This window comes from Arvicola amphibius, chromosome 5 (genome assembly GCF_903992535.2).
Source record: "Arvicola amphibius chromosome 5, mArvAmp1.2, whole genome shotgun sequence".
Classification (NCBI taxonomy): Eukaryota; Metazoa; Chordata; class Mammalia; order Rodentia; family Cricetidae; genus Arvicola; species Arvicola amphibius.
The window spans coordinates 4361887-4373697 of NC_052051.1; the positions used below are offsets into that span (position 1 = coordinate 4361887).

General features: G+C 49.1%; 1 protein-coding gene across 1 annotated transcript; it reads right to left on the minus strand.

Moving 5' to 3' along the window:
* Positions 1 to 5538: 5538 nt before the first annotated feature.
* On the minus strand, positions 5539 to 11473 carry LOC119814312 (40S ribosomal protein S26-like). Its single transcript, XM_042055111.1, has 4 exons — positions 11327 to 11473; positions 10295 to 10370; positions 9009 to 9084; positions 5539 to 5875 (listed from the first exon to the last, which is right to left on the minus strand). Exons 1-4 carry the CDS (start codon positions 11471 to 11473, stop codon positions 5539 to 5541), a joined length of 636 nt encoding a protein of 211 aa, XP_041911045.1.
* Between the last annotated feature and the right edge of the window lie 338 nt (positions 11474 to 11811).

The window sequence follows — 11811 nt, forward strand, 5'->3', positions numbered from 1 at the left end:
AACCGGGGAAGCTAAAACAGGAGGATTACCACAAGTTAGAGGCTGACCAGCCTGGGTCACAGAGTGAGGACCTGACTCAAAAGCAGTAGGAGCCAGGGAAATGGAAGAGTGGGTGAAGGTGCCGTCCATTCATCATGATTGACAACAGAACTCAATCTCCAGAGCCTCAGATGCGGGAAGGAGAAAGCCAGCTCCCACAAATTGTCCTCTGACGTTCACTTGCACTGTGGCCGGCATCCCCCAACATGAATTCAATCTATAAAATATAATTAACTAAGTAAGTGCACACACAGGGTCCATCCAGAAGCCAGCACACCCACTAGCCTCCTCCTTATTCACTCTTAATACCCTCTTGTCTTTGGGACCCTGATGGTTCAGAGCAGCTGGCTTGCCCTCAAAGCCCCACACATCCTTAGGATCAGAGCGCAGGAGTGTGCAGTGGCCACGGGCAGCTGTGTGCTAATTACTCAGACGCAGGCCTTATTTCCTGGCCAGTCAGTGGTTGCTAGTCTCATGTTGCCTTTGAGACCCTAAAGTGTCTGATGTACAACAGGGCCTCAGCAGCATTTGTCAGGTGATCATGAACAGCTTGCTCTGAAAGACAGGTTTCCTTAAAACCCCTAGTGTGTCCTGTTCATCCGGGAGTGTGCCCTTGGCGTGGCTGAAGGGACAGAGTGCTCAAGCACACTCCCCTCCACCCGGAGAGGTAGTCTAAGTTGAAAGTGGAAGGTGTTCCAAGAAATCTGGTTGTCAAGCACAGCTCGGCGGGGAATAGCCAGCCACAGTGAGCTATTGTGGGAAGCTGTGTCCGTGGTGGCCCTGGGCTCTGTGCAGACGTCTTGAAAGGGGCCTTGCTGTGTGGACCTCAAGGCTGGCTCAGGCAACCCCTTTTGATCTCCATGTGTTCATTCTTCACCATATGACCAGGACCCAGTGTGCTTGGGTCCCCCCTAGAGCAGCCCTCTCTTGAGCGCATTCCTTTTGGTCATCTCAGTTTGCTCAGGGAGGGGAAAACCTGGCTTCCAGATGGGCCCTTAAAAGGGTTTTCTGTTAATGGGGCAGCTGGCAAAAAGAGAAGGCTTGTTTGCTCCGATTCCTGTATCATCAGCAATGTTTATTCAGTCTCGGCCCAGTGCTCAACTTTGGATGCTGGGCTGTAGGGAGGCTAGGGTGGGGGGTAGCTGCTGGGCAGGAGAGGGCTGGCAGGTCCTCAGGGCTGCCCCTGAGAGGGGCCCATCTCCTTCGTGGCTGAGAATTTCTTGATCTGCAAAACCAGGGTTAACAGTCTCAAACTCTCAACTTCTTTGGAGCAGTTAGTGCAGTGAGATTGACCCCGACACCTCAGAGGTGTTCCTGGAGAATGGGGTGCAGCTGTCTGAGTGGATGCCACCTGTGGATGCAGCCTCGTGGGCATCCCTGGTACTCAGGGTCCAGAGCGCCGAGCGCCGAGTTACATTGCCAGGGTAGGAAGGCACACGTAGAACGTCTGAAGAGCGTAGAGTCTTAGCTCCTTGCTCATGAGGACACCTGCTCTACCAGAAAGAGAACTTCTCATTGTCGCTTTGTTATATGCCAGTCAAGGGGTGATATATGGCAACGTCTCAGGCCAACAGAACTGCCCCATTCAAGATGCGGGTGAGTAGTGTCCCCAGAGAGGACAGCGTCACCCTCAGGTCTGATCTCCCGCCAGTCTGAAAGTGACCCCTGTGGCAAGGGATGAAGAGTGGCCCTCGGTGCTGAATAACAAAGTCATTCTCTGGCCCCTGGGAAGCGGTATGACGAGGGCGGGTTAGCGATGACTGAGCTCAAGAGCACAGCTTCACCTGGTGTTCTTCTGGGGCACAGAGGGCAGAAGCGGGGCAGGGGTGTAGCATGCAAGGTAGGACACCAAGCAGAGACACCGAGACTCCTGGACAGGGACAGTCAGTCTTTCCCAGGCAACACCTTCCCCTTCGGGCTGCCACAATCAGCAGGCCACAGGAAAATGGTCGGAGCAAACCTTTTCCTGGATGACTCTGGGGGTCTATTATGGGAATGGAACCAAGAAGATAAGAAAATGCCAGAGTCACACAGAAGCCCCCAATCAGCCACTTTCAGACTTCCCCCTACCCCGGAGCAGTCCCAGGGCTCTGATGGAAACTCCCCTGACTCCCACTTGGCAAATGAAACAGTGCTCAGGGAACCTGCTGTCTTCACCCAGCCCTGATCCTCCACTTGGGCGTCACTGAAGTTCCGTGAAGAACTCAACAGAAGATTGTTGAATTACAGCGTTTGCTTGTGAATCTGGAGCCGAACACCCTCCTAACATCTTAGCAGGAAAATGACATCAGAGAGGCCATGACAGGTGACTTAGCAGGTGTGGGCAGCCCCTCTGATGAGCCGAGCACCACTCCGGCTGCACCCTGCTTCCCCACGTGTCTCTAACTCGAAAAGAAAGTTCCAGAGAGGGACTGGAGGATGTGGATGGCTTCTCAGCTCTACCGAGGAGCTTTGCATCTTGCTCCCCTGAAACTGAAGTGCCCGCAGAGCTCATAGCATGCAGTGCTCCTCCTCATCCGGCCTGTAGTCACAGACCATGAAGAAACCTGGCCACCTCCTCGGGACATTGACACCAGCCTCTTGAGCCAGGATTTCTCTCCCTAACAGACAGACATATAAGGATACAGGAACAGGTGTGTGTGTTCGCACACACACACACACACACACACACACACACACACACCCCACTTCCCCTGACCTGCAATGGATCTTGAGCCTTCTCTATTGCACTTTCTGTCTCCCGAGGTGTGCAGCCACTGATAAGCAGTGACCTGTGGTGGGAACAGAGATAAGCTCATAGCAGTTTGCACCTGGAGCCAAAACCAAACAAAAATATAGAGTTCTCCAAGCCTGTGGTTTGTCTGTGCGAGCTGGCGTGTGCGTTTCAGAAAAGATCTATTTACTCAGCAGATACTATCAGAGGGACCTTAGAAAAGGTCCTGCCCTCCAAGGACGCGGAGGCTGACAGGAGCCTGGGCTTTCTCTCTCTGCTGCGGCCCAGAAGTGGGGGTTTGGAGCAGAAATTGACTCACCCCAACTTCAGAATAGCTTGGTGGGTCTTCAGACTCCAGCCAAGGGTTCAGCCCATGGTGTTGGAAGACAGGCAAGAGACAGGACGTCCAGTCAGACATCCTGGGGGCCTTGTGTCCTCTCAGCACGCTTCTCTGCCCCCTGATGAACAGCTGCATCCTGCCCTTTCTCCAAACCTCTCCAAGTAAAGCCTTCATCCACTGCCAACAGCCCTCTGCACATGGCATTCGAATCAGCCCCCTGGGGAGACTGAGCCCTTCCAGGTCCCCTCAACCATTCTCCTGAGCTAGTGACAACTGGCATGTCTTAGTTTGGTTTCTCTTGCTGTGATAAACGCCATGACCAAAGAAAATTTGGGCAGAAGGGGTCTACTTCATTTTATAGATTTTACTCTATCGCCGAGAGAACCTAAGGCAGGGGCTCAAGGCGGAAGCTTGAGGCTGAAACCATGAAGGTACATTTTCCTGACTTGCTTCCAGGCTCACGTTCGGCTCCTTTTTTTCCATGGAGTCCAAGCTCACCTTCCCACGGATTGTGATACCCATGGTAGGCTGGACCTTTCTATACTAATTAATAACCAAGAAAAGGGTCATAGATATGTGTTGAAGGAGCGGTGGGCTACATTCCCGCCCGGCTCTCACATGGCTAGCTTAGCCCCAGAATAATTACATGGAAACTGTATTCTTTTAAACACTGCTTGGCCCATTAGCTCTAGCCTCCTATTGGCTAACTCTTACATCTTGCTTTAACCCATATTTAGTAATCTGTGTAGCACCATGAGGTGGTGTCATACCAGGAAGATTCTTAACCTGCGTCCATCTCAGAGAGGAGAGCTATGGCATCTGCCTGACTCTGCTTTCTTTCTCCTAGAATTCTGTTCTGTCTTCCCCACCTACCTACGTTCTGACCTATCAGGCCAAGCAGTTTTTGTAACACAGACAGGTGACCCTCCTCCATCATTTCCCCTTTTTCTGTTTAAATGAAAAAGAAAAGCTTTCACTTTAACATAGTAAAGTTACATGTAGCAAAACAGTTATCAAGCAAGAATTACAGTTACAATATTTAGATCTATTGTATCTTTTACCATAACAAAAGAAAACTATAACTATAACTAACCATTATTCAACTCTATCAAAGACTCCAGAAGGATATAATATTACCTAAGTAAACAAGAAGTAAGCAACTTACAAAACTCTAGAAATGACAGAGACGTCTCGCTGCCTGGACAGTCACCCAAAGTTCCTCTGTACCATTGGGGCATCCATCTTCGGCCTACAGGCCCATAGTTTCCAGCAGACATTTCCATGAAGCAGGAAATTTCAAAGGCAGTTCAGTCAGTATCTGCTGTGTCCTGCAGAATGTCTTGCAGACTCTTTCATGAATCAGGAACCCTGAAAGACCATCTCACCTTTAGGCAAGTTCAGCAGTCCTCTCTCTGTGGGTTCTTTGTGTCCAGTTTATGCAACAGTCCAGGCAAGAGCAGTTTCCTGCCCAAATTGCAATCAAACTCCATAAGGAGCCTCTTCGATGCCCATCTTCCTCTTGAAGTAGATTGGTGCTGCCAGGAGCAGACGTGCCTGATTGTCATGAAAAGCTCTAAGTTATTAAAACATTTAAAATGCCATATTCTGTAGTCTTTGGAAGATATGAAGAATGCTTATCTAACTGAAATATATCTCTATATATCTAGAAAATCTAACTAACATGACTACAAGCTTGATTATTATAAATGATTATCCATTAACAACGTATATTTCCTAATTAAACATTACATTCTTAAATGAACTACACAATCACAATACCCTAAATCAAGATCAGAAATACATATACATATAAAAACTTGACCTTAAAATCCATACCAATGCAAATTATTCATATCTATATCATATCCCCCTTTAAATGTAAAAGAACATTTATAAACAATATTTGGGAATATGGACGTAGTTATTTCTCTCCAAACTTCTTCCTGCTGTATAGGGGCACTGTTAATTAGGTCTTTCATGGTGTAACCTGTGTGCCAGGTTCATCTCAGTCAGCAGTTGAGTGAAGTAATTTTTTGAGGGTGTTCACAGCAACCTTTCAGGAGGGCATGGTCTATCATACCATATTGTGATAGAAGCAATCCATAGGGTCTCATCCTCTGTGAAAACAAAAGAAGAAACTACTTTTCAAAGCATCATGTTCTTAGACCCAAATTCTGAAGTCAAGATATTTTCAAAATATCTATGTTGGATTAGTTCAGCAGCATTTATAAACAAATATCTTTTAGCATCTGTTGCTCCTTCCTCAGCATTCAAACAATTCAAAGAAAGCATAATAGCATACAGTATCAAGATTTTCTGTGTATTTTTCATCTTTGTGCAGCTCTGTTTTAACCTCTATTTCTTTTATTTTTTTATTATTTTTTTTTAAAGTCTAAGTCCCATTTTATTTTTCCAAGGTGTTTTCTTCTGTCTCTACGAAGTCACTTTACATGGGCTTTGGTGGGGGTCGTGGTGCAGCACCAGCAGGTCTAAATCGTGGTGGGGGTGTTCGGTCCTTCGGAGCTTCCCGAGATCGATTCCTGACCACCTTGCTATGAATAGCACAGCTCACACAGTAATGCAGCTTGACATAGAGTTTGGGGAGCACATAAGCGTCGAAGACACTTGCTTCGGATATGTCCCTGACGGCAGCCGCCTCGACGATGTTCCGAATGAGGAACTTCTTAATGGCCTTGTCCTTGGGCACACAGCGGGCGCAGTTAGTGCAGCGAATTGGCTGCACATGGCCGCCGCCCTTTTTGGCACGACCGTTGTTTCTCCTTTTTTTTGGTCATCTTGGAGCAAAGTCCCGAAAGAGCTATTTCTTTTATTTTTACTTTTACTTTTTAATACAGGTTCTCTGTATATCTTTGTCCTAGAATAACTCTGTAGACCAGGCTGTCCTTGAACTCACAGAAATCTGTTTGTCTCTGCCTCCCAGGCACTGGGATTAAAGGTGTGTACTACCACACCCAACTACTCTTTTTCTCTCTTTCTTTTTTTCTTTCTTTCTTTTTTTTACTTTAAGAACTTTAACTTTTAGCCTGCATGTATTTTTAACTCACTGTAAACCATTTAGAGGTTTTCTTTGTCTTTGAATCTCTCTTTACTGTATATCTCTCTTTTTCTGACCACATGAGTCTTTAAGGAGAGGATTAAAGCCATGGCTTTGCTGGCTGGATCCAGCCCATTCCTTAGCTTTCCAGCCTCATAGCAGAGGTACTGCCGGAGCCATTTTTATTACTACAACTCTATCGCGTTTCGAGGTTCCTGCCAGCAAGCAAGCTGCAGCATTCTGCTCACAGAACACACTCATTCAGACTGCCTGCCTGAAAAAGTCAGAGTTTGCCCTGGCAGGACAGCCCAGAAAGCTGGCATTTTAAAATGGTGCAGCTTTTTTCCTGCTATGGCTGAAAAACCGAAAAGCATGCATTCAATTTTTTTTTATCAACACTATTTAAGTGTTTCTTGGCAGGACCTTTTAAAAGAGCTGCAAGGTTTTGCAGCTAAAGCTGAGTCAGGAAGCCTCTCTTAGATGAGAGCACTTGCTTGCCTCTAGTAAGCAGAGCGGACCCGAGAAATTGCTGCTACCAAGAAAACATGCTTTACTCTATTCTTTCCATGCCCACAGACAAATCTGAGGGTGGCAACTCCTCCACTGAGGTTTGCTCTGCCCAAGTCTGTCAAGTAGACAACCAAGATTAGCCACCGCATAAGGTAAGCTGACCCTTGCATTGCTGCCATGAGACAGATGCCAGATATCCTCTGAGCACAGAAATGTGGAGAGGGATGGGGAAGCCAGGTGAAGAGTGATGGACAGGCCAGGTGCAAGTGGCTTTAGGCACTCATGTGGCGTCAGGAGGTGGCAGGGACCTTCCCTGTAGCCTGATGGTCTGACGACTCATCTGAGATCTCACCAACAAGCAACCTCAGCTTTATCACACCATGTACCAAGGCTAGTCTGGGCACCCACGTGGTTCCCTCTGCACTGAACAACTGACGGCTGTGGCCTCATCATTCAGTCGCAGATAATAGGATAAGAAAATAATTGGAGAGGACCCCAGTCTCTCAGCCTCCCCCTGTCTTATGTAGGCGTGGTGTGTGTGTGTGTGTGTGTGTGTGTGTGTGTGTGTGTATGTGTGTGTGTGTGTGTGTGTGTGTGTGTATGTGTGCACATGCATAAATGTGTTTGGAGGCCAGATGCCACGTACCTTGTCTTTTGAAACAAGGTTTCTCATTGGCCTCGAGCTGGTCAATTAGTCTAGGCTGACTGATGAGCAAGTCCTAGGGATCTGACACTCTCAGTCTTCCCAGCACTGGGATTAACAAGTCTGTCATCACTGCCAGAGTTTAAGGAGGGGATTCTGAGCTGGAACTCAAGTCCTTACCCACTGATCTGTTACCATCTCTAAGCACATTCTTTCTCAGTCTCCCTTTGGCGGAATGCAAGGGTCCCCTCTCTGTGACCCCCATCCCCACCCCAGGCTGAAAGCAGAAGCCTGCCTGGCACAGGCTCAGTGTCACCACCCCATGGGTGCCAGTATCCCACGAAAGACGTAGTGCCCCTTTGAAAGACCTCAAGGGTGGATTCATGTGCCAGCTACACATATATTAGGTGCCCGGCTGCAGGCAGCGTGTTCCGGAAGTAATGGCCTTGAAACCAACCTCAGGAACGTGGCTCCAGGAAGCTGCTCTCACGGCAAGCGCGTGCCGACCGATGGCAGGTCAGGATGTGACAGTCTCGGGGAGTGATAGGGTCCATGACAAAGCTGAGCCACCAGGTCAGAAGGCCTTCTCTGCCTAGATGTTGGTGAGTTAGCATGAGGTTTCTGGCTGGTGACCGAGGGGATAAAGAGGAGGCCTGTGGCTGGTGAGGAGGCCATGGTGCCCTGCAGAACCAGTCTGCTCCTGGAACACTGTCAGCAGCCATCAAAACAAATGCCGTCTCCAGGATGTGGCCCCACTCAGGAATGTGCAATAATAGGAAGTGTGTGCAGCCCGCCAGGGTGGGAGCCAGACAAATACCGCACAAAGGAAGAAGGAGAGAAAAGATCTTGAGGCCACTCGGCTATGCACGAACTCTAGTCCACCCTCCCATAGGCTTAGGAAGGTGGGCTGACCCTGGCCTAACTCAAAAATACGCATGTTGTTCTTTATTAGGACGAGGGGGGAAAATCAACCTTATTTTTAGAAATGAATAGTCTTTTGTGTCTGTGGCCTTGGATCATGTGTTTGCCAGGAGACTTTATGGAATATTTTAAAAAACAACCACAACCCCCGCCTCCAGATTCATATCTGCACCCGCGAGACTCATGCTAAGCGCGGACCTCACCTGGCACCTCACTGGTGGTACCATCTTCTCATGTATCTGTCGACGCCTTTCCCACTTGGGACTGGAGGAAGACTCGGAGGAGGACGGAGTTACCTGCTCCGGCAACACCTGATACTGGCATGATTCAGTTACCTGAGAACAGCCCAGGGCACGCGGCCAGCCACTCAGGCAAAGAACTGTAGGGTAGTTTCCGGAGACATGCCCGGTTCATGAACACCTGCTCAACTGTGCCCCAAGCCTGGGTGGCAGAGGCACACGACTGCTCATAAAACAGCTGCTAGAAGCAACACGTGGGTAAGTAGGGCCTCCAAGGCAGGAAGGTACAGGCCCTGCCCTGAGCCTCCTTCCTTTCAGGCCCAGATTAGAAGATGAATCACAATCTCCAAAATGATCTCCCTGACACGTGAAGTGCTGTCAAAAGGGAACACACCTTTCAGGCTGTGTGGCTCCACACTGCCAGGCCAGTGAGTCTACTTCGAGAGAGAGGGAGACTGTCACAGGAATGAACTCAGCCTCCAGCGTGCACGGGACCACATGCCGAGCACTTCCCAGGTCCTAGCAATCACGTCCCTTTACCCACGCACCCTTCAGAGGACCCCTTAGGACCAAGGTCTTTCAGGGCCAGCTCCAGTAAAATTGGAGTTTGATCGGTGAGTGTCCCTGCAACAGAACACAGACATACACACCAAACCCAACACAACCGTGGGAAAGGTTGCCCTAGCGTGGACTTAGAAAACAACAAAACGGGGCAGCCAGTGGGGTCTGACCGCAGGTGCAAGGTGGCTGGTACCACCCAAGTGGCACTAAGATTCAAGCTTGGCTGTCCTGAGTCAGACCCATCACAAGGGGCTGAACTAACATACGGAGAATGAGTCAAGGCTGCATTTTCTTCTTGGCGTGAACCCTTGGACTCCCCGCCCCCTTCTTCCCCACTTACCTCTCTTCTCATCACCTCACCAGTTCTGGGTTAGGGAGGCTCCAAGGAACTTCAGCGCACGCATGTAGAATGCCAAACCTCATTAGCCTGTAATATTGCAGCTCCTACCCCACTTGTTGGAGGAGGCCGCTAGTTGGTTCCCGGCTGCTCAGCCCAGAAATAATAACACAAAAGAGATGTTAATTAAGTCACTGCTTGGCCCATTCGCTCTAGCTTCTTACTGGCTAACTATTTTTGTTTTTGTTTTTTCGAGACAGGGTTTCTCTGTGGCTTTGGAGCCTGTCCTGGAACTAGCTCTTGTAGACCAGGCTGGCCTCAAACTCACAGAGATCCACCTGCCTCTGCCTCCCAGGTGCTGGGATTAAAGGTGTGCGCCACCGCCACCCAGCCTGGCTAACTCTTACATCTAAATTTAACCCATCTCCATTAATCTGTGCATCACCACAAGGTCGTGGCCTACCAGCAAAGTTTCAGCATGTCTGTCTCCAGCGGCGGCTCCATGGCTTCTCCCTAAATCCTCCTTTCTCCCAGCATTCAGTTTAGTTTTCCCTGCCTAGCTCTGTCCTCCTATAGCTCTGCTATAGGCCCAAAGCAGTTCCTTTATTAACCAATGATATTCACAGCATACAGAGGGGAATCTTACATCACCCACCCCTTTAAGCAGCATTTAGTGAGAAAAATGCTACCTTGTGACAAGGACTTAGAGAGCAAGACTCTGGGTGCCTATTAGCCTCTGTGACCTCCTGCCAGGCAGGTGACACTAAGATCATCATACCTGCTATGCAATTTTCTGGGGCCAAAGTAAAGTGAACCCGCCCAAGTTCGGGGCACTACATGACTGCAGGGTCACATAGCTTCACGGCAGGTCCTTCGGAGTTAACCAAATAGCTTCTAAGTGCATGGTTTGCTGTGATAATGCCAGAGAATGCTCACAGCACCCCAGGCTGCTGACATCACATGGCCAGAAGGGCTGGTAAGCTGAGGGTGTATGTGTACAACACCGTGATGCCTGTAAACCAGCAGGAGACCCAGGAGTTCAGTCCTGGACCTGCCTGCCTGCCTGCCTGCTAGCTCCAAGCTGATAGCAATGCCTTGGAATGTGTGTGTGGACTTTGTACCACTGAGACCTGGCTAGCTTCTGGGGGGGGGGGTGACACACTGCTATCACCAAGTGTTTTCAGCTCTCTCTCTCTTTCTCTCTCTCTCTCTCTCTCTCTCTCTCTCTCTCCTTCTTTCATCCCTTCCTTCTTTCATTTTAATTAATTAATTAGTTCAGAGGCTGAGAGCACAGACTGCCCTTTCAGAGGACCAGCGTTGGGTTCTCAGTTCCCACATCTGTTGGCTCACAACTGCCTGTAACTCCAGCTCCATGGTGTTGGGCGAGCTTTTCTGGCCTCCGAGGGCACCTGCACTCACGTGCACTCACACACACACACACACACACACACACGTTTTTTAAAATAAGACTCATTTTTTTTAAATATTCGTTCATTCATTTACTCATTATTTGTGCCAAGGATTGAATTGGGTTTTGGACACGCTAAGTACGTCCTCTCACACTGAACTATATCGCTGGCCTCTGTCGTTTTCTCCCGAGACAACAATTCCTCCCCACTTCAGTAGACCTTACCCAGATGACATCATAGACTCACAAAGACCGACTTTCCCGCTCCTGTAAATCTAGGGTCCCCTCCCGTCATGGAGGTAAGGAAGAGCCCACGTAGAATCCAATCCGTGTGTGAAATGACATTTCCTCCTTCCTCCCTGAAGAAAGGATCATGGGACTCTAAGGTCTATACAGGGTCACCGCTGGGGATTCAGACTGGAACGCTTCTCGCTGGGTCTTGGGTGGCCTCCTTCATCTACCACCTCAAGGAGGAGGAAGCTCACCATGACTTTCCAAGATGAAGGATAGCAACAGACAGATCCCAGTGTTCATGCTGTGTGCCTCAGCGACCACTTTACAGGGACAGGGCCCCAAACTACTGCGCTATTGGGGAGCCGCAAATCTGCCTGCAGGACCTTGTTCTGCTCTGGCAGGAGGTATCCAGCAGCTTCTGAGTCCTGCTGAAATTCTGGGCGATCTGGAAAGGCAGGCAGCAAAGCAGCCATGTTGATTTCTGACTGCCATCAAGGGCAGGCAGGGAGTATCCTGGCTGGTCACTGGGAACGTCACCGTCTCCACCTGGAGAGACCCTGAGATAAAATACTAGGGGAGTTTTCTTGCGGAAGAAGGAGATGGCGTTGTGGACTGGTGCTGCTGATTATAACTCATGGGGCATAGGAGGAACAAGAAATTCTGCGATTACAAAACCTAGATCCGGGTCCTGCTTCTCTCTCGGTTCCTCGTCTTGGAAGAGTCTGGTTACTGGGACCCTTTCCTAGAACCATGATATATATGCCAAGTGAAAATTTCCTTTACGACTAAGTCTAGAAGGATCATGCCTTCC

Bases quoted from the DNA above. Each gene is read 5' to 3' on its own strand.
- LOC119814312 (XM_042055111.1), bottom strand. From the start codon at position 11,473: ATGGCTGCTTTGCTGCCTGCCTTTCCAGATCGCCCAGAATTTCAGCAG. The intron at 10,371-11,326 runs GTAAAGTGGTCG...GCTGGTTTACAG, and splicing joins TAGTTTGGGGCCCTGTCCCT to GCATCACGGTGTTGTACACA. The intron at 5,876-9,008 runs GTGCGTGGGTAA...ATGACCAAAAAA, and splicing joins CCTAAGGGGTCCTCTGAAGG to AAGGAGAAACAACGGTCGTG.